This window comes from Hydra vulgaris, chromosome 10 (genome assembly GCF_038396675.1).
Source record: "Hydra vulgaris chromosome 10, alternate assembly HydraT2T_AEP".
In the NCBI taxonomy this organism is placed as follows: domain Eukaryota; kingdom Metazoa; phylum Cnidaria; class Hydrozoa; order Anthoathecata; family Hydridae; genus Hydra; species Hydra vulgaris.
Genome location: NC_088929.1, coordinates 51,925,728 through 51,947,117, shown reverse-complemented (window position 1 = coordinate 51,947,117; position 21,390 = coordinate 51,925,728). Strand labels below are relative to the sequence as shown.

Genomic DNA, 21,390 nt, shown 5'->3' with positions numbered 1-21,390 from the left:
TGAGGTATACTCAGATTTTTCAAACGATCCTGTGATACTACAGATTTTTCAAACGATTTCGTGATAGGACTGAAGAATCGTGTGTTTTGTAGAGTTGTTTTTTTAAAATCCATACTGATGATTAAAAATGATTGTCAGTAAGATGTGTGTAAATTCTGTTATACATGATTCTTTCTTGAATTTTCGACAAAACTGGAAGAACAGATACAGGGCAATAGTTACTAACATTTGCTAGATCTCCTCCTTACTAGATCTCCTCCTTTGAATATCAGTGTAACTTTAGCTACTTTAAATTGATCAGTTTAAAACCTTTTATCTTATTGAAGATGAAAAAAGCTTGTTTTTAATAATTCCGTTTGAATTTTTAATTATATTGTTATTTATGTTATCAAAACCACTCGCTTTGTTTGATTTTAGCATACTAAAAGCAGTTTCAAATTTCTCAAATAATAATTCGAAAGAATCAAAATTAGTTGTTGCACTGGAGGAGATATAATTTTTTTTTTTATATTTGGAATTTTTTTTTGCTAAATTAGGTCCAACTGAGACAAAAAGTTTGTTTAGTTCAATAGCTATTTAATGAAAATCATATATGATTTCATGTATGATTATTAATTTGATTTCATATATGATCATATATTAATTTGATTTCATATATGATTATTAATTAATAATCATATATGATTAGTAACTTTATTGCCATTTTTTTAAAGCGCATGATTTGGATTTCGTTTTATCAGTAATTATTCCTAGAATTTGCCATGTGCGTTTGAAATGGTTTTCGTTTTGTTTACGTAAATTAGAATAGTATTATTTTTTAGATTTTTTAAAAGTCTTTTAAAAACTTTCGCACAATTCTTTTAGTTGGTTTTACTTTCAATTGTCTCAGCTTTTAAATACTTAATGCATAGTTTTTGTTTGACTTTGAAGATTTTCTTAGACTGTTCGTAATCCATGGCGATTTTGCATTTTTTGGCTTTAGACTTATTTTACGTTTTGGAAAGTTAGCATCCATATATTTCTCAAAAAGATTTTATAAATTGGTTGTAAGCTAAGTTAACGTCATATGAAATGCTTATATTTTTCCAACAAAGCAGAAACAGTTGCTCCCAAAACGATGATAAATTTGCTTCGTTGTAGATGGATATATGGAAATGGGTATTGTGGTTTATCCTCCGGCTAATTGCTATATAGAGGCCACATATCCATGGTCAGCATAGACAAGCTCAGCTCACAAAAGAGCATCATCAATTGCTTCGCTGACCAAGAGAAAGTGAGTTTAAGAAGAACGAAAAAAGTTAGAGTGAAAGTTGGAAGAAGTTGAGTTAGAAAGACAGCATAGAGAAAGCAGATAGATAATTGCACTGGATGTTCGAATATGCAATTCATACTATTAATAAGATTATCTAGTTAATGTATTAGTGTTGGCACTGTCATCATTGCTGATGACGCTTGTTAATACTTGCTTTGTTGTAGATGCGTTTAAAAAAGATTTGTTTGCCAATTGGTATTTCATTTGATTCTAAATTTGTTGAGCAAAAAGTAGGGAAATGAGCAGAGATGTCTCTTTTAATAACACCCTTTCTTTTTAAAGATTTATTAAAAATATCGTTTGTTATGATATTACCATTTAGCGAAGCTGTTTTTTCGGCGATTCTAGTTGGTATTTCCATCTATTAATGGAAACATTCCATTTTTGAATAAATTGTTATAAAAATTTTTTGTAATTAAATAATTGTTAAAACATTCTAATAGGCCAATAAGTGATAGCAACAACTTAAAAGTATATTTTTTGTTAAATTTCGATTGTGAAACTCTTTTTATTGTTGTTTAAAATACAAAATTGAACTTTCACACTTGTCGAAGCTCGTAAAAAATTGAACTTTCACACTTGTCAAAGCTCGTAAAAAATTGAACTTTCACACTTGTCGAAGCTCGTAAAAAATTGAACTTTCACACTTGTCGAAGCTCGTAAAAAATTGAACTTTCACACTTGTCGAAGCTCGTAAAAAATTGAACTTTCACACTTGTCGAAGCTCGTAACAAATTGAACTTTCACACTTGTCGAAGCTCGTAACAAATTGAACTTTCACACTTGTCAAAGCTCGTAAAAAATTGAACTTTCACACTTGTCGAAGCTCGTAACAAATTGAACTTTCATACTTGTCGAAGCTCGTAACAAATTGAACTTTCACACTTGTCAAAGCTCGTAAAAAATTGAACTTTCACACTTGTCGAAGCTCGTAACAAATTGAACTTTCACACTTGTCGAAGCTCGTAAAAAATTGAACTTTCACACTTGTCGAAGCTCGTAACAAATTGAACTTTCACACTTGTCAAAGCTCGTAAAAAATTGAACTTTCACACTTGTCGAAGCTCGTAACAAATTGAACTTTCACACTTGTCGAAGCTCGTAACAAATTGAACTTTCACACTTGTCGAAGCTCGTAAAAAATTGAACTTTCACACTTGTCGAAGCTCGTAACAAATTGAACTTTCAGAGTTAGGATTATAAAGGGTTAGGGGTCATAGTACCTTACTCCATTAACTTTTTCAAGTTACTAAGAAAAATTTAAAATACAATGAAATAGTAAATGGTAACAACACTCAGCTCGTTTTTGATATAAGCAAAAATTTGGGATTATATAAAACAAGTTATTAAAAACATTTATATTTATAGACACTTACGTTCTTGATATGTTATATTTTTTTGAAAGGGTCTGAAACATTAAGAAATACTGTTACAGAGAAAAACCTAAATACTTGGTAAAACGTACAGAAAAATTGTATTGCATTTTTAATCTCAGTGTTTTTTACGTTATCATTTACTTTTATAGCTCTTTGTGTAATTTTTATTCATTCTTATTAACGTAGTTAAGAAAACATCCTTTTCATCAAATCAATTTCTAAGAAGATATTTAATGAATCTTTAAAAATTGAATAAACTTTTAACTGATACTTGAGTAAATGGTTCACATGAAGTAACTTGCACAATATCTTAATAAAGTGGATCAATTAATTTCTGGGTAGGTACAATTAGCAGAGCAGATTGACTGAACGGATTGTTTGTATTGAACAAACGGCAGAGTGGATTATACAATCAGCTTAGTTTCTTATTAGAGACCCTTACACTGACGGATATTCTTTTGGAATAAAAATAGGCTGAATTCTTATAAGCGATTTGCTGAATAATTCGTCAAAACAAGTTTTAGAATCATTGTATTGTGATTCGTCAAATATGCATGAAAAACGATGCATTCCATATTGAAACTTAATAGTAGAAAGGATCATATGGGTACATTGTATCACTTTTGATTAAAGGTTAATGGTAAAAAGAATATATGGACGGTTAAGCGCCAAACTAGCCTATACAACAAAGTTAAAAAGAATAAGTTTATATTAAAAACTAATTTATGAAGTGTTTCTTTGCAAACACCAAAATACTATAAATAAAATTTTTAAGTGCGCTGAACTACAATTACTTTTAGTTTTTCGGTTTAGTGGCTTTTGTTAAAGACTTAGCGTCAAATTATCTCATTTTAACATTTTCGTTGTATAGGCTGATTTGACGCTAATTCATCCTTATATCATTGATTCGGCACTAAGTCATCAACATATTTATTGTCAACAGTTAATTTAAAACTATAGATTAGATTTTCAATCTAAACGTGATACATTGTACCTGAATTCAGCGCCTCATCTCATTTCAATTAACTCTTATGACTTCTCAAAAGTTTAACAATTAAATGTGGAAAGCTTTAAAAGACGAATGTCAAAATTTTAGGAACTTTTAAACCACATTAACTTTACAACCGCATTGAACTACTGTTTCAAACATTTAGGGTTTATTCTAAAATGATTTTAAGATATCGCTAAAATTTTTATGAAAAACCCAAAAACTTAAATATTTTAACTTACTAATTTTGCCTCATTCTCATAAAAAATGTTTCTTAATTTCTTACAACCATTTAATAAGTTTTATACTGTTAATGCAAAATGAATATGAAAAAAAATTTCAATATTATAAGTTAAAACGAATATTTCTAAAACGCTAAAAATAATACTAAAAGTTTATTTAATAAGCTTTATGATGCATTTAATCTGCCTAATATCAAAAATATATACTTTATAAATATTTTATAAATAATGTAAATTTATTATATATATATATATATATATATATATATATATATATATATATATATATATATATATATATATATATATATATATATATATATATATATATATATATATATATATATATATATATATATATATATATATATATATGGGTGAATATATAGAAAAAAAAGACTACGAACAGCAACTAGTTTGTGTACGTTTTGAGTAACTTAAGTTGCATAAACTGTGGGTAAAATCCTTGCGTATTAAAGCAGTATCTTCTCGGTCTAATAACGTACTGAAAAAACAAAATAAATTTAAAAAATAAACAACTCAAAAAAAAAAAAAAAAAAAAAAAAAATAAAAGATATGCTGTAACATTTAATAAACTTAATAGAAATATCTGAAAAAAAAAGAAAAGATTTTTCGTGATAAATACCTCAAGACCATCTGACAAAACAAATCGATATTCTCTCCAGTTTTAGCACTAGTTTCAATGAAAATAGCGTCGTGATCCTTTGCGAGGTCTCTTCCTTTTTCACATAAAATTTTCTCATCGAGATCAATTTTGTTAGCAATTATCATTAGAAACACGTTTTCATCTGTTAAATCCTTTAAAAAAATTAAAAGAATTTATTATTATGAATATTTTCTCCCAGAATACTGTCAATAATATATATAATTTTTGAGAACGAGTAAAACAATTTTTTTCAAAGAGCTACAGTTAATGTAAATTATTTGATTTCTAAAACTCCTTAAATAAAAACTATTTTCCTAGGTAAAATATTTTCTGAAAATTTTTATCGGGTGAAATGTTTTATTCTATCCACCATTTTGAATAGTGTACCCTATTGGGTGGACTATAAATGATGCACCCAATTGGGTAGACCTTAAATAGGGCATCTTATTGAGTGGACCATAAATGGTGCATCCTATTGGGTTGGCTTTAGATGGTGTAATTTATTGGGTGGACCTAAAATGGTAAAAATCATAGTCGATTCGCTTTAAACTAAATTTTTTTTAGCAAATTTTCTTCACTTAAAACAATGCCTTAAGTGCAAGAAAATGCTTTACGTGCCAGAAAAAATCTGCGCGGATATTTTAAAGGATATTTATTCAACTATTGTATTTCAATATTGAATGTTATATTTTGAAAGTACATATATTATTATTCTTAATTTTCACTGAAGTAATTTTATGAAATGGGTACATGAGAACGCACGCACTTTGCGTTTCACACTCGGCATCAGCTTTTGCACGATCTTCGCCTGTTCTTAGCTTCTTTTACATTTATAGATACATCCAAACCATATTCTAAAAATCCGGAGAATTGTTTGGGTTAAAATATCCGGAATATATTTTCCTTTTAATTTTGCTTTTGGCTGAGTTGTTTCTTATTTTTTTTCAAACTTTTCTTAGTTTTGTATTAGTGATGAGTGAAAAAGCTTAATAAAGAAATATACTACAAAAATTTATACCTAAACTTGGATGTATGGAAAATGTTTTGGATATCTGGAAAAACCAAAAATTAAGAACAATATCCGCATTTCCGAAAACATCCGGAAAAAGATAATCCCTGTACACTGAACCTTAGTTTTCCTTTGACAATAGCCTAATATCTTTCGATAGGACTTTATAGAATCTAATTAACGATATCTAATTTATGTTCTATAAGCCAGTTTAAAGTTATCTTAGAGTAGCGACATGATGCTAAATTGGACCAAACTAACGGATTACCGGTGTGAGATCTTAAAAAACGGCAAAAGACGCTTCTTGAGGCATTCTTTGATTTTTGGTGTTAATTGTTAGTCATAAAACAAGAGTTTCTTTCACCACAATCACAAATTGCTTGCCAAACTAGGAACTTTTTAGTGAATTTTTGCATTCCAATACATTTATATTTGGAATTCAGTTTTTTGGAATTCAGTTTTTTGCAATTAATTGCTGCATAATATTGTGTCCTGAAAATTAATATTGGTGTCCTGGAATGAGATCGGAAATATGCAGTTTCATCACAAATAACCCAAAAAAATTTTTTTAGCACAAAATTTTTTATTGACTAGATTCGAACAATGAATTGCAACTTTTTCTTGCTTTTCTTCACAACGAGGAACTTTTTTTTTTATATAAGATTTATAGCCACAATTTCTCTTTACTCTGTATAGTGGAAGCACTTATGTTAAATTTATTTGCTAAAGTTTGAACAGAAATCTCCTGGTATCTGTCTAAGGCATCTTTCACTTTTTTAATAAGATCTCCTCGAACAAAACTTCCACTTCCTTATTTTCATTTGATAGTACCAGTGTCCTTAAATTGTTTAACATTTGTACTGTTCTCAAAGCAACTTGCAACTCTTTAGAAATTGTTTTGTTTCATATACAACAGGATTTTCAACCAGAAATTGCAAAATTTTTCTTGCTTCTTATCTTGATTTGATGACATTTCAATTATAATAAATTGTTTTGTTAAAAGAGTTGTTGAAATTTTTAAATAAAACTAATACAATGACATTTTAAAACAATTAACTAATTAAAGTAATGTATGGTTTCTGTAAATACCACATCAAAACACGTGCAGATTTTTTCTGGTTCATGTCTTTTAATCTGTTTAATAAAGGTAGTGATTTTGTAAAAACGCAATAAAACTTTAGAAAATTTGCAAACAAATTGGTTTAACAAGAATTTTAAGTAAAGTTTCTATTCTAAGTGATGTGAAATCAAAGATTCTACTTCTTATAATGCAATTAAGTCTAAAAACTTTAATAAATAATGATAAATCTTTCACACAAATTAATAAATAATGATAAGCCTTTCTAACAACTTAATAAAAAAGTACAAATTTCAAAAACAGAGTGCAATAGTATATATATGTCATCCCATATCACGCCATACACATAGTTTAAATAAAACTCACAAAATTGAAAAATCTTATGAGATTAGTTAAAAACCAACTTTTTTCTATGGAATATATATGTACTTAATAAAACAGGTTCACATTATATTTGATGTAGTTCACATTTCATTTGGTGTAACAAATTTATGTGATGTAATTAATAGATTATGTAGAAATATATTCATAAAAGAATTCTGATCCTTTAGGTCTTTCCATTGTCTTCATACAGGCATAACTTTTTTTACTATACCATGAAGAAAGAGCAATGAAATTAAATCCTCCTCTTAAATACAAAGATACACTGATGATAAAGATGATGATAGCTATTTACTGGATTTACAAAAACAAAAAAACTCTAAACTATCTTTTATAAACAAGAAAACAATACACAATCAAAAATATTGCAGAAAAACTCTATCGCAAATAAAATTCTGAACTTCTTTGATGAAAGAAAAAATAACACCATAGGCAAATATGAGTTTAATATTAAAGGAAAGGAAGGCTTAATGTAGAAGCAGTGAGAAGAAATAAAAGCTTCCATACCTGCCTGGATCTAAATAGTTACATATGAGGTGCATTTATAAGCAGGGAGAGAAAAGACATCAGCCACATTAGCCCAAAAATAGTCTCAAAGAAAATCATAATTTTAGTCAGTTTTAGGGTGGTACTAAGTAGTGCAATGATAGGGTGAGTCCGACAAAGAAGTACAAAGTGAAATATTTATACAGACCATTGCCTGGTTAAAACCACCTAAAGCAAAGAGCATGGTCAATTTGATCAGAAATTATATCTAAAAGAGTGCAGTTTTGAGAAGGAGAACAATAAAGAACAAAGAGAAAGGTGATAGAGTGAAGAGGTGCAAACGATAAAGAACAGAGCCTGATAAAGGAGAACGATGAAGAACAAAGGTTTTTGAAAAGCACATATAAGAATGGTCAGAGGATTCAAACCTGATTTTTCGACAAATTTTTTGAAGTCATTGAAATTTGGGAGTTTTAAACCTATTAGGAATTCTGCATTATACGCGGTGCCATTGGGCTAACTAACACTCCGATGCAGTTGTTTCTGTCCTACTAAATAATCTAAAGTGGTAACTTAGGGCTCCTTATGTGGCCTCAACAATGCACACCAAAAAGTATTTTTATCGAGACACCATCTCTAGTCTTTACTTAAGTAAGAGCCTTAAGGCAGGGAAATTTTAAGTCAGAGTTTATTTTTCCTAGTCTTTTCCTAAAAAAACACACCCTACAAGGCAGTAGGGCAAGTACTGGGTTACATGATACCAGTAGCAGGGTGATCATGACGATCCTGAACTTGACCTAACCTGGATTAGTTAAAAGAAGGTACTTGCTCTAAGTAGTACTTTAAAACATTGGTGGGAATATTTTGGATAAGCATTAGGAAATCTTACAGAACACTAGAGATTAAGGTAAGTTTTATAGTTGGAATTACTTGTTGATAACTGAGAGATTTAAGTACAGATTTAAACACAAACATAAATATGGAAACTTACTATAACTATAACTATATCTATATATATATATATATATATATATATATATATATATATATATATATATATATATATATATATATATATATAAATATATATATATATGTATGTATATATATAAATATATATATATATATATATATATATATATATATATATATATATATATATATATATATATATATATATATATATATATATATATATATATATATATATATATATATATATATATATATATATATATATATATATATATATGTATGTATATTTAGATATATTAGCTTTACAAATAAGGAATCTTCCTTAATTAACATGTCCTTTAATACCAAGAAAACTGTATGTATGGTGTTTAATCCAACTCAAAAATCAAAAGTTATATCAAACTCCTTCCCAGAATTATGTGTGTCAGGATGTGAAATTGCTTTTGTTGAATCTTTTAAATACCTTAGTCATATAATTAAAAATGACCTTACCGATGATCTTGATATAATCAAAGAGGTGAAGGGCCTTTACACACGTACAAATATCAGACGCTTTCATTTATGCTCTACCAGAGTGAAGGTTAAACTGTTTAAAGCATATTGCATTTGTTTATATGGTGTTCCTTTGTGGCAAAATTATAATGATAAAACTATGGCACGCCTTCAGTATTGCTACAACAAATGTGGTAAAATGTTTTTCGGATACAACAAATATGATAGTATATCTTACATGCTTTTAGAGTTCAGATTACCATCTTTTCATACAATTATCTTAAACTATAGACATGCTTTTCGTAAACAGTTGATGGCTTGTACCTTGGTAAATCACTCTATGAATTCAGTTAATCAAAGTTTAAAATAATACTTTTCTTTTAAAAAAAACAACAAAAAAACTATGGACCTGGCACCTAATTTGTACATGCCTGTTGTCTGAAATATATTTTATTTATTATTTATTTATTTATTTATTATATATATATATATATAAACATAAATATGGAAACTCACTATAACTATAACTATATACATACATATATATATATATATATATATATTTTTTGTTATTTCACCTCCCCAAGGCCCAGAAGGACTCTACAGATGAGGAGGCTATTTAATTGTGGTTATAACCCTCTCTCAACTCTATAACTCTGCTCTGAAACATGAACCTTAACAAACAAGGCCGCTGCGCGGAGAAACAAGTTGCATCTCCGCTGCGCGGAGAAACAATATATATATATATATATATATATATGTATGTATATATATATAAATATATATATATATATATATATAAATATATAAATATATATATATCTATCTATATATATATATATATATATATATATATATATATATATATATATATATATATATACATATATATATATATATATATATATATATATACATATATATATATATATATATATATATATACATATATATATAAATTATAGAAAGACACAGTTGTCCAAAAAAGAGTCCTTACCTCTTCAGGAATGACCCAAAAAATTCCTTGGAGGGGTGATTCTATAGGTAATAAGGATCACTTAAAATTAAAAATTAAAATCTTTTAATTATGTCTGCAGGAGAAAATTGCATTTAAAGTTTCCACAAAAACCTTTATTTTTAAAAAGTGTTTGCACAGTCTAAAGTTCAAAAAAACACTTTTTTTAGCCTTAAATTTTACAAATATCACAAACTAATATCACTTAGATTCAAAATTATGTTTTAATAAAGAATATTTGTTTATACATTCCAATACTAGTATATCAATATACAATATAGTATACCAAATTTCTTTTGAATTTTTAGTAGGATAAAAAATCAAAAGAAATTAATTAAACATTTAAACCTTTGCCAGTGGACCTTAAATTCAGCATGTATCGACTCAGTGGTTTGTTCACTGAAAACTCCAAGCCCAGCCTCATTTTTTTCAGCGAATTCCTTAATGTAATGAAAAATTGCGTGTGCTTTGGGAGTAACTGAAATTCCAAGTATGCTTGAATTCTGAAATATTTTGACAGAATCCTGCCTCCAAAATCTTTCCAAAAAAAGCTCTTTCAACAGATCTTTTGGGTAAGAAGGATGTCAACACTCTTTAACAGTTTGTTGTATTCATTTCCATTGACCTGTCCCTCCATGATATGCTTGCATTTGAAGGTGTAAGAGATTCAGCAATTCTTGTGCTTGACCCCATATTTCAAGGAGTTGCTTGAAAACATGGTTGAAGAATCCAAGAAAAAGATGGAGTTCCATTGGAGGAATTAGATCAAGAATAAGTTCAGATTGTCTGTAGGGATTAATTAATGGAGGATGAGCAACATTTGAATATTTTTTGCCCGAATGAAGTTTTGAATCTGAAGAGAAGAATTCAACATAGCTGTTGCATAAAGAACAAAATGTTCTTGATTGGCTAGAGTTTGTAAGGTTGTCAAACTTGACATCACACCAGCAACATGGGTGTTTGCTAGAGTGAGACTGGATACCACATAAAATGTTGGTTACTTTCATGTCAAATTAAATTATGTAAGACACATCTTTAATTTGTATGAGGCTTAATATTGTCTAAGATTTTCATGTTTCAGGAATACCTTCTGCTGCAGCAACAATCATCAGTTTTTTTACACCGCCATCCTGGGCAGAAGAACTTGATTGGAGACATAATGATCCTTGAGAATAACTGCTTGGAATATGTGTCAATTACGATGAGGGTAGTTTTCAAGAATGAACCACCTCCATCAATTCCAAGTTTAACTAAATGATGTAAGTCCTCTTACTGAGAGAATATCCTTGATCAAAGCATTCAAGTTCTTGCAGTGAACAACTATTCGAACTTGGTTTTTCATCTCTTTGTCTAGAATGACAACATTTGACATCATGAAAAAATCTGCTAATTTTTCCAGAGGTTGTCAAGTTTTCGCTTCACGTTTGCCTCTACAGGTCTTTTTTCCATTGAGTTGTTTAGAGCTGATGCAAGCCTTTTCACACCAATATTAGAAAGATTTGGACTGTTTTGAACTTGGACCAATATTTCAGCAGTCAATAGCTGCTGCTTGTACTTCGCTGAATGTCCTGGCAGAGCTTTTAAAGATTTACCTCCACTTGCTCAACTAAGTTTGACAGTACCTCATTGAGAGGCATCCTTTTTAGAGATTAAATCAGCTGCTATTTGTTCAGCACACTTACGGTCTTCTACATCAAATTTCAGTCCATTTTCCCGCCTTCTACCTATAGTATAAAAGCAAGGATGTCCTTTTGCAAGTACTGACAAACAAATACTGCATCTTTTTTCAATTGGCTGTGATGATAAAGGTTTGGGACTGAAAGCTTTGATACAGTAAGTTTCAGGGTAGATTTGTTTTTTGATTCAACATATCAAGCTCAATGTGTGACAGATTTTCATTGAGCTTTGACTTGGCCACCCTACAAATTATACACTGGCAAGCACCAGAATATCTTGCAGATTTTTTGTTGTTGTTATTTCACCTCCCCAAGGCCCAGAAGGCCACTACAGATGAGGAGGCTACTTAATTGTGGTTATAACACTCTCTCAACTCTATAACTCCGAAACACGAACCTTGACGAACAAGGCCGCTGCGCGGAGAAACAAGTTGAGCGCGGTACTACCAGGGACGTGGTGGGGATCGAACTCGGAACCTCTCGCTTATGAAGCGAGCGCTCTACCACTACACCACTACCGCATAATAGATGGCTAACAATAATCGAATTGAAATTGTACAAGTCTGGTATCTGTCCAATAATACTAACAGTATCAAGTTGTTGCAGTTTACTTCTACATGATCTGCAAATGCCAGTTAGAATTATCTGATCATTGAAATTAAAATTACACTTAAAAATATTATTGTCCCATACAATCAAAAGATCAGTAAATATGCAATCACTTTTCTTCAAACACAAAAAGCACAGATTTTCTGCAATCACCATGAATATTTGCTGAATTAAGGATTTTTCGACAAAGACAAATTAATTTTTTAACAGAAATGCTAATTTATTTGTTTACATTATTTCAGCGGCAAAAATTTGGTGCCAACATATTTCAATCTTATTGCCTTTAAATTTGAATTTTTATTAAAGGAAAAAAAAAAGTTAATCAATAGGTTAATACAATGCTGTTTAGAGATATTTGCAACATTCAAGACAGAACAAAAGGTTATTTTAAGTAACTTTTAGCAGCAGAACGCATTTTAAAGTTTCTTAGTGTAATTTAGGCAAAAAATTTAAATGCAACTTTCTCTTGCGAGCGTAATTAAAAATTTTTAATTTTTGTTTTAAAGTGATCACCATAACCTATGGAATCACCCCTCCAAGTGATTTTTTGGGTCATTTGGACCCCTTTTTGGACAACTATGGAGAGAGAAAGAGATAGAGTGAGTGAGAGAAAAAGTTATTTAACATACATTAAAAAAAAAAAAGATTTATATAAAACAATATTTTGTTCAATAAACCTTGTAAACATCTGTAAGGTTTAATAGCATATTATTGTTTATATTATTTGCTAAATGCTACTAAAGATGGACATAAGTTAACAAAAGCACATACTGAATGAACAATTTTATCTAATGTTGTATGAGATTTCCCATGTTTAATAAATAAAAAATAAACTGGTATCAAGTCAAAGAGAACAAGACTTTTTGTAATATTTTACAATTTCAGGAAGTTTAAAAAATTTAATTTCTGGTTGTTTTTTTTCAAGTTAGTTTTAATGTGCAATAAAATGCTCCCCTCAAAGTTTATATAAAAATCTTAATGATGTACTTTTTATCAGCTTTGTTTACATTTTTATCCCCTCATAATGGCAACGCTTATTGATTCACGTAATCCAGAAGAACAATTAATAGAATAGCAACTGTAGATAATTTATTTACAGTTAAAAATTGTTAGTAAAGTCACAATACAAAAGTGATTTTTATTTTTAACTTGTAACATAAAAATATGAAAATTAAAAGTAAAACTTTTCTTGTTAAAAATAGAAATTTTAATAAATAACTAAATGAGTTTTGCATGAGTGGCTCTTCTAATATAAAAGGTTTGGGGTTTGTTGGAACTATAATATGTTTGGGGTTTGTTGGAACTATAATATGTTTGGGGTTTGTTGGAACTATAATATGTTTGGGGTTTGTTGGAACTATAATATGTTTGGGGTATAATAAATATGTAAATATTATATAATAAATATAAATATAAAAGTATAAATAAAAAAATAAAACATACAATTATGCAGTCAACTCATTTTAGCAGATAATTTAATTTTTTCCAGTTGTATTTATGTTTATCACTTGTACTTATGTTAAACAGTTAAACTTTACTTATGTTAAACAGTCATTTTTAATTTGTATTATACATAGTTTTCAAGAGTTGTTTCATATAGGTTATTAGCTTTGTTGTTAAAGAAATCATACTGAATAAATCATCTGATATAGCTGTAGTAAACTCACTATTTTTAAACTAAAAACATACTGATCTATTTTAAAATTCTTAATTCAAAAATTTTCTGTGCATCCCTACTTTTTGCTTGGTATTGTGAGAATAATAACCTTTTAATAAATCATAAAAATATAAAGAAAATCTTAGAGCAAAGGGTTGCATTTCATGGTTATTTTGGCATGAACATTTTATTCTTAAAACATATATCTTACATGAATTTTTCGTATCCAGTTCTTTACACTAAAAAATGAAGTATCTTCTGTAACATCATACATAAGTACTACAATGTCAGACCTTCGAAAATAAGATGGTGGAATACTGTTGAACCTAATTAAACAATTAACTATATATTAATTTGATTAACATGTGTGTTTGTGTGTGTGTGTGTGTGTGTGTGTGTGTGTGTGTGTGTGTGTGTGTGTGTGTGTGTGTGTGTGTGTGTGTATTACAATATATCAATATACTAATTTGATAAAAACGTGTGTGTATATAGCTAAAACCCTGATATCTATTATAGCATATATAGATCGGCAAATGCTTTTTAATTTTGCTTATCCTTATGGCATATGGTTATTTTAGAAAAAGAAGAAAAAAACAAAGAATAGCAAAGAAAAAGATTGCTACTCCATCCCAAACCCTCAGTCAATGCATGTACTGAAGCCCCGCAGCAGGCTATTTTAGCAAAAAAATGTAACTGCTTATCTAAACACACATTTATAGTTGTGTATATATATATATATATATATATATATATATATATATATATATATATATATATATATATATATATATACATACATATATTAGGAGCTATTTTAAATCGTTTCCGACAGCGTTGACTGTATTTGGGCACCGTCCAAATGAAAAATTAAGGAAGTTTTTTTTTTTAAATTATGTTTTTTAAGGCAAATATTGTTTTTTTTGTGTGAAAAAACGCAAATATTTGGCAACATATGCTAAATTTCTCTGGGACGTGGAAAGAGAGAGAGAGAAGGGGGGGGGGGGGGGTTAAATTTTTTTCCTAGAATAGCCCCTGTGTATGTATATATATATATATATATATATATATATATATATATATATATATATATATATATATATATATATATATGTATATATATATATATATATATATATATATATATATATATTAAATTAAAGAAATAAAACTTTTTTATAGAACTCTATTGTTTTTTTCACGCCAATTGGCAATCAGCCATATTTATATTATTAGCATTGCAACGGCAATTGTAATCTGAGATTTGCAAATCATCGTTTTTAGGGGTGGGAATTTTTTATATTTTTTTTCCTTTTACTAACAGTGGAGAAATAATAAAAAGATAATTTTAAAAATAATTTTAACTGTAACTGATTAAAAAATCCTCCGCACAAATTTTTAATTTAGAAATGCTTAAGCTTTTCAAAAAAAACTTTTAGACCAGATCAAAAGTTCTTGTTATTTTTAAAGGAATGACCTTTATAAACTAATATACTAATTAAAAAAATAAGTTAAAGAAAGTTTACAAAGGGCTGACAATACCTTACAAAAAATGTATAAAGAGCTATGAAAATTTGGGATAAAAATATTTCTTTTGAAATTTTAAATTTTTAGTTATTTTAGCCTTCCAAAATTACGTCATGGAAGTAAATACCGATCTAGAAAGTGACTAAGCCCCGTCTCAGGCCAAATATGGTGTTTTTTACAACCTCTGCCCTGGTTAAAAAGTAATTCTAGCAGGGGCCAGGATATTTTATTTTATACACACATTTATATATATATATATATATATATACATACATATATATCTATATCTATATCTATATATAAAACCCTCAGAATTAGGAAAAATGAGGTCGGCAATAATTTGCCAATCTTAATCTTTAAGAGGTCGGCATCAGGTTGGGAAAAAAATTTGATACAAAGGTCTTACCATAAAACATAGAAACATTTACCCTCTCTACTCAACTTATTTATAATTTCTGATCCTAGTCAGTTAGGATGTTGAATGTTGGATCTTCTTGAATTAATACATTGGGTTTTGCTTGTGTCTGTTAAGACTAGGCAAATCATCCTATTATCTTCTTGAGAGTGTACAGCTCTATAACTCAGTTTTATGGTTCTAAATCCAACTGGTAGTCAGGTTTCCTGAACTCTATGGTAGTTCTCATAGAGGCTGATTCCATCAACAGCTGTAAAATATCTGAGTACTAAAAGTGCCATGTTGCGCATGAATGGTGTCCCTGTTTGTTAGGGTGGCCATTTAAATACTTGTTTTTTTAATGTATACTCTCACCCTCTAAATGTGTTCTATATAATAAATAAAACTTTTAAAATAAAAATATTTTTAGGGGTAGATCAAGACCTTTAAACATCAGACTAGTCCCTTTAATTATTAAAACAAAAGTTCTTCAAAAGTATAACATATAACTCAAAAGAAGCGAAATTATATAAAAATTTTAAAAATAATTATCATTTTATAAAAAACATCAGGAAAAATAAATTATAATGAAAATTTTTTGTAAAAATGAATATTTTTAGTTAAAAAATGTGAGAGAGTTAAGAGAGGGCTATAACCACAAGTAGCTCATCTGTAGTGGCCTTACTAGCCTTGGGGAGGTGAAGTAACAAAAAAACAAAAAAAAAATATATATATATATTTTTTGTCGTTTGACAGAGTGATCTAAAAAATCCTTACATGATTTGAACAGCTTTATGTTCTTGCTGAAAGATATGCCATTCTTACTCCGTCAAATCAATAAATATAAATTTCAATTTTTTTCAGCTCATTATAATTTACAGTCTTGAAAATAATATGGTTATACTGCTAATATCATGATACTGCTAATATCATTATACTGCTAATATCATTATATTGCTAATATCATTATACTGCTAATATCATTATACTGCCAATATCATTATACTGCTAATATCGTTATACTGCTAATATCGTTATACTGCTAATATCGTTATACTGCTAATATCGTTATACTGCTAATATCGTTACACTGCTAATATTGTTATACAGCTACAATATTTTTGTACAACTGCCAAAATTGTGGGTAGTTATGAAGGAAGTTTTTCAAAAATATAATTGATAAGTTACCGTAGATAGCCCGCAATTAAGAAACCTTGCCATACTATCCATTGCACAAAAACTAAGTAATGAAATTTGTCTTTGAAAGCCTCATTGATGACTTTGCTTACAGAAAAGGAAAAAAAAAATCTTTAAAATGTTTGAACAAAGTTGATTTTTTGCAATATAAAATGAAATTATAAATAATCTTGTGTCTGGATAAGATTTTTAATAAATGCAATTGTTGTTTTTTAAAGGATGCAAATCAGATTCCACCCCAGGGGGAATATATCATTACTATGCCACTGATTTTTTCTAAACCTAAAATATAAATCTTTGTATAAATATATGTATTTTTATTTTAAATTAGATAAAATTTATATAAAATATGTAATTGTATAAAAATATAATCGTATAAAATATTAGTATTTGTGTAAACAAATATTCGCATTTTAAATTTTTTTTTGGAAAATGCCAATTACATACATACGTATATGAATTTGTATTTGAAAATCTAAAATTAATGTACATATATTTGATCACATGTGTGTGACCCCAACCCTGCTGGTTATATAAGAAAAGTGAGGCTCCCTACCAGAGTGATATCAACTTATTTATGAGAGCAAAATTTCTTATATTAAATATTTAATTGTGGCATAGGGAGAGCTTCTAAACTCTGAATGATAGCTAGCTCCTATCATTCATAAATCTGTAAAACTTTTCTGTCATATTTCAATAAGAAAACAGCATAATGGACAACTATGTATGTTAAACTTAAAAATATATATAAGGGCAATTCCACGACAGAAAAAGAAAAAGTAGTCACATTTTATTCTCTTTTGCAACAACTTTTAGCAAATGAATATTGATGTAGACACATGAAAGTTTATTTAAAATAACCTTTAGTACTAAAATTAATTAAAGTCATTTTTATGCTTCCGACAGTTACAGTTTTTCTCATTGTTGCATGATAAAAAAAGCATCATTGTAAAATGTTATTTTAACCATGAATTTATTTGCATAATCGGAATTAATTTAGCGTGAAAATGGAGATAACATGTTCAAATTGTTGTTGGTCAGATTTTATACTTTATAAAATAAATATATTTCCAGAAAATAATGAGAGAATTTTCATGTAACTTAAATTTTTTAATAATATATGCGAAAGAATATTAAATGTTATGTTTTTAAATTTGAAGTTTTGAATAGCGATTAAATTTGTGTAACGTAAGTTAAAACTACATGTATTTACTAAAGTTCTTGCGCTTTTTCGTTAACAAAATAAATTCATCATTTAGTAACTCTTATTTGGTCGCGTTGGTTTGGCAAGGTTCTAACTGAAACTTTTTATATTAGGAGAATTTTTTTATATTAGGAGAATTTCTATTATTATTATTATTTTTTTTTTTATGTATTCTTATTTTGGTTGACATATAAATATACATAAATAAATAAAAATAAGAACTATATAAATATTTTATTTTGGACATTAAAAAAAAAAAGATTCATTTGCTGTTTTCCTAATATAAAAAAAAATCAGTTACAACTTTTTTGTTTTTGTTTTAGTAAAACAAATAGTTTGCAAATACAATTAAGTGGGGTCATCCATAAAGTGTCACCCTATTTTTGACTATTCTTAACCCCTTCCCTCCTGTAATTTTTTTACCTTGTTTTCAATGTAATGTAAGTTAAGTTTTATTTTTAGTAATAAGTTCAGGCTTATTTGGCCAGACTCAAAACTTTTTAACTTATTTTATTCTTTAGACAACTTTCATACAAAATAGCTAAAAGTTTAATTCACAGTTTAAATAAGCAAATATTTGATAAAGTTGTTGTGCATGTAATGTAAGTTAAAAGTGGAATAGCCCATATATATATGCATGTATATAAAAAGTATAAACTTTTACCTTTCCTGTCCCAAAGTGTCCCATAAGTTTAAAGTAATATTTTTTCCCTCTGAATTGACACAAATAGTAGAAAAATCACTAATACGGGTTTCTTCTCTTGAAGCACGAAATTTTCCGAAACAAACTCGGCGAATAAAACTTGTTTTTCCTACGTTAGAATCTCCGATGAATATTATTTTATATGTATTTTTTTCACATTCAGCAAAGCGAAGTGATGAAGTCTAATAAGTTTTAACAAGTTTATAAATTAATTTTTTCTGCAAATTTTTTTTTTTTAAAGAAAAAATTTATTTTATAATAAGTTTTTTGATCACTTACTTTTGCAGAACATCCATTTGTAAACAACTTTGTATTAAGTTCATTGTTTTTATAGGAGAGTTGTTTATTGATTTTGTTTTTGAAGGAAGACCGAATGTAACTCTCAGTTGGATGATGACTATCAAATGAACTTAGCAACTCACTTTTATGCAACTCATTTTGACTACTATTGTTTTCATCAGACAGTTTAGGTGGAGATAATGGCCAGTCATCTGTGTTAAGAACTTTTTTAATTGGAAGTGGAGAATAAACATTTTTATTATTTATATTTAACTTATTAATTTTATTTTTTGTTTTTGAGAAAAGTTTTTTTTGTGCATCTTGGTGTAAAAATTTTGCTTTGTTTTTAAGTGAATAGGAAGACTGCAGAGTACTGATTACATCTTGTTTGGTAAATTCATCGAATTCATAATTTTTATTGTTCAAACTATGTACATTAAAAAGTTCTATTGTTGGACATTTAACATGGAGACTGGTAATGAGGTAATCATTTTGCTTTTTAAGATTGGTAAAAGCTGCAGTTAAGGTGTCAATTTTTGAATCCAAATGCAATTTTTCCTCTAACATATCATTATGCTGTCGTAACAAACTAAAAGTAAAAAACATGGAAAAAAATTGCCAAGGCAACAATATTTTCTCAAGTTACTACATGCAATAGTATAATAAACTACATAATTTTTAAATTACAGCATGATAAAATATGAAACTACAAACAACAGAACAAAAAGCTACAGAACCAATAACTACAAAACTATAAAGAACTCACGTTTTATTTTTATTTTTTTCATTTTCTACATCTTTTTGCATCAAGACAACACTTTCTTTAAGGTTTTTCACAATTTCTTCTGTTTGTTCAGCTTTTTGAATAAGAAAAATTTTCTCCTGTTAACACAAAAGTTTAGATATAGATCATTTCATTCATCATCACATTTTTACATTTGTAATAACTCGCAATCAAAACCTGTTTACCTGAATAAGTATAGCATTCTCATTCCTCAATTCTTCTTCGCTTTTCAAACATTGGTTAATTTGCTGCTCCATCTAAACAATGTACATGACCTTATTTTAAATGCCGTCATTTTAAACATTACTTTTATTGCCTTTTTAAATACCCTCATTATGAATACCCTTAATGTCCAACCCATGATTGTTAATACCATTACTGTCAATGTAATCACTATCGACACATTCTCTGTCCATTACATCAATATCAATATACACTTTGAATGTTATAATAAATGTCATCAATGAAGTGCAACAAGTCAGAACTTCAAACAAATATCACAAACCAACCAAAATTTGTTATTTCATTAAAGTGAATTTCAGGATTTACAAGAAAAATACATTATTTTGTTTTTAAATAAAATATTACCAGTTGCAATGTCGATTTTAGAAGTTCATATTCTTCTTTATACTTTGTATTCTTTAAAGACAAGTCATTGTTCAGACATAAAATATTTTGTATTTCTAAATCCCTTGATTCAATTGCACGTTGATGCTCTGATCGAAGCTGTGTCTCCATATATGTAATCTTAATCACCAAATTTAAAAACATAAAATAACATGAAATTTAAAAACACACAAAATAATATAAAATTTTATAACACACAAAATAACATAAAATTCCTCAAATTTCTTTAAATGAAAGTTTCGACTAGAATAAAAATTACCTTTTCATGAGCACATTGTCTTTCTTGCTGAAGAACTATTTCAACATCGTCATATATTTTGGCTTTTTCTTTCTCTTCTTGTTCCAACTTACTAAACAAATTTAAATTAATTCTGATAAATTTTTATTATTTAGAACATTTGATGAAATATTTTTCTCAAGTATGTTTAGAATTATATAAACAAAACATTTTACAATGACAGATGGTATTTTTTTAATGTACCATGAAACAATTTTCAAAAAAGAAAACATTTATAAAAACAATGCCTCATTAAAAACCTTCATAACAACTAACATAAAACGTTTAGGCAAATGCATCATATGATGATATAATGTAAAATCTGAGGTAACAGCTGAACGAAAAATTTTTTTAATATGTTTAAGTAATAAGATGATACAATAAGATTTTGTAATGTGATGTAATACAATGATGTAACACTATGATATAATTTGATGT

At 28.0% G+C, this 21,390-nt stretch overlaps 1 protein-coding gene across 21 annotated transcripts in view; it reads right to left on the bottom strand.

Moving 5' to 3' along the window:
* Positions 1-4,298: 4,298 nt before the first annotated feature.
* LOC100202249 (ras and EF-hand domain-containing protein) overlaps positions 4,299-21,390 on the bottom strand; it is a 58,233-nt gene continuing 41,141 nt past the window's right edge. For all 21 annotated transcript variants that reach the window (XM_065808291.1, XM_065808298.1, XM_065808297.1 and 18 more), the window contains 9 exons: positions 20,935-21,025; positions 20,637-20,795; positions 20,234-20,305; positions 20,031-20,146; positions 19,265-19,853; positions 18,947-19,167; positions 14,175-14,289; positions 4,565-4,737; positions 4,299-4,423 (listed from right to left, as the gene is read on the bottom strand). In XM_065808291.1, coding sequence (XP_065664363.1) covers positions 4,318-4,423; positions 4,565-4,737; positions 14,175-14,289; positions 18,947-19,167; positions 19,265-19,853; positions 20,031-20,146; positions 20,234-20,305; positions 20,637-20,795; positions 20,935-21,025 — 1,642 coding nt within the window. In that variant the 3' untranslated portion in view covers positions 4,299-4,317. The remainder of the gene's footprint in view (positions 4,424-4,564; positions 4,738-14,174; positions 14,290-18,946; positions 19,168-19,264; positions 19,854-20,030; positions 20,147-20,233; positions 20,306-20,636; positions 20,796-20,934; positions 21,026-21,390) is intronic.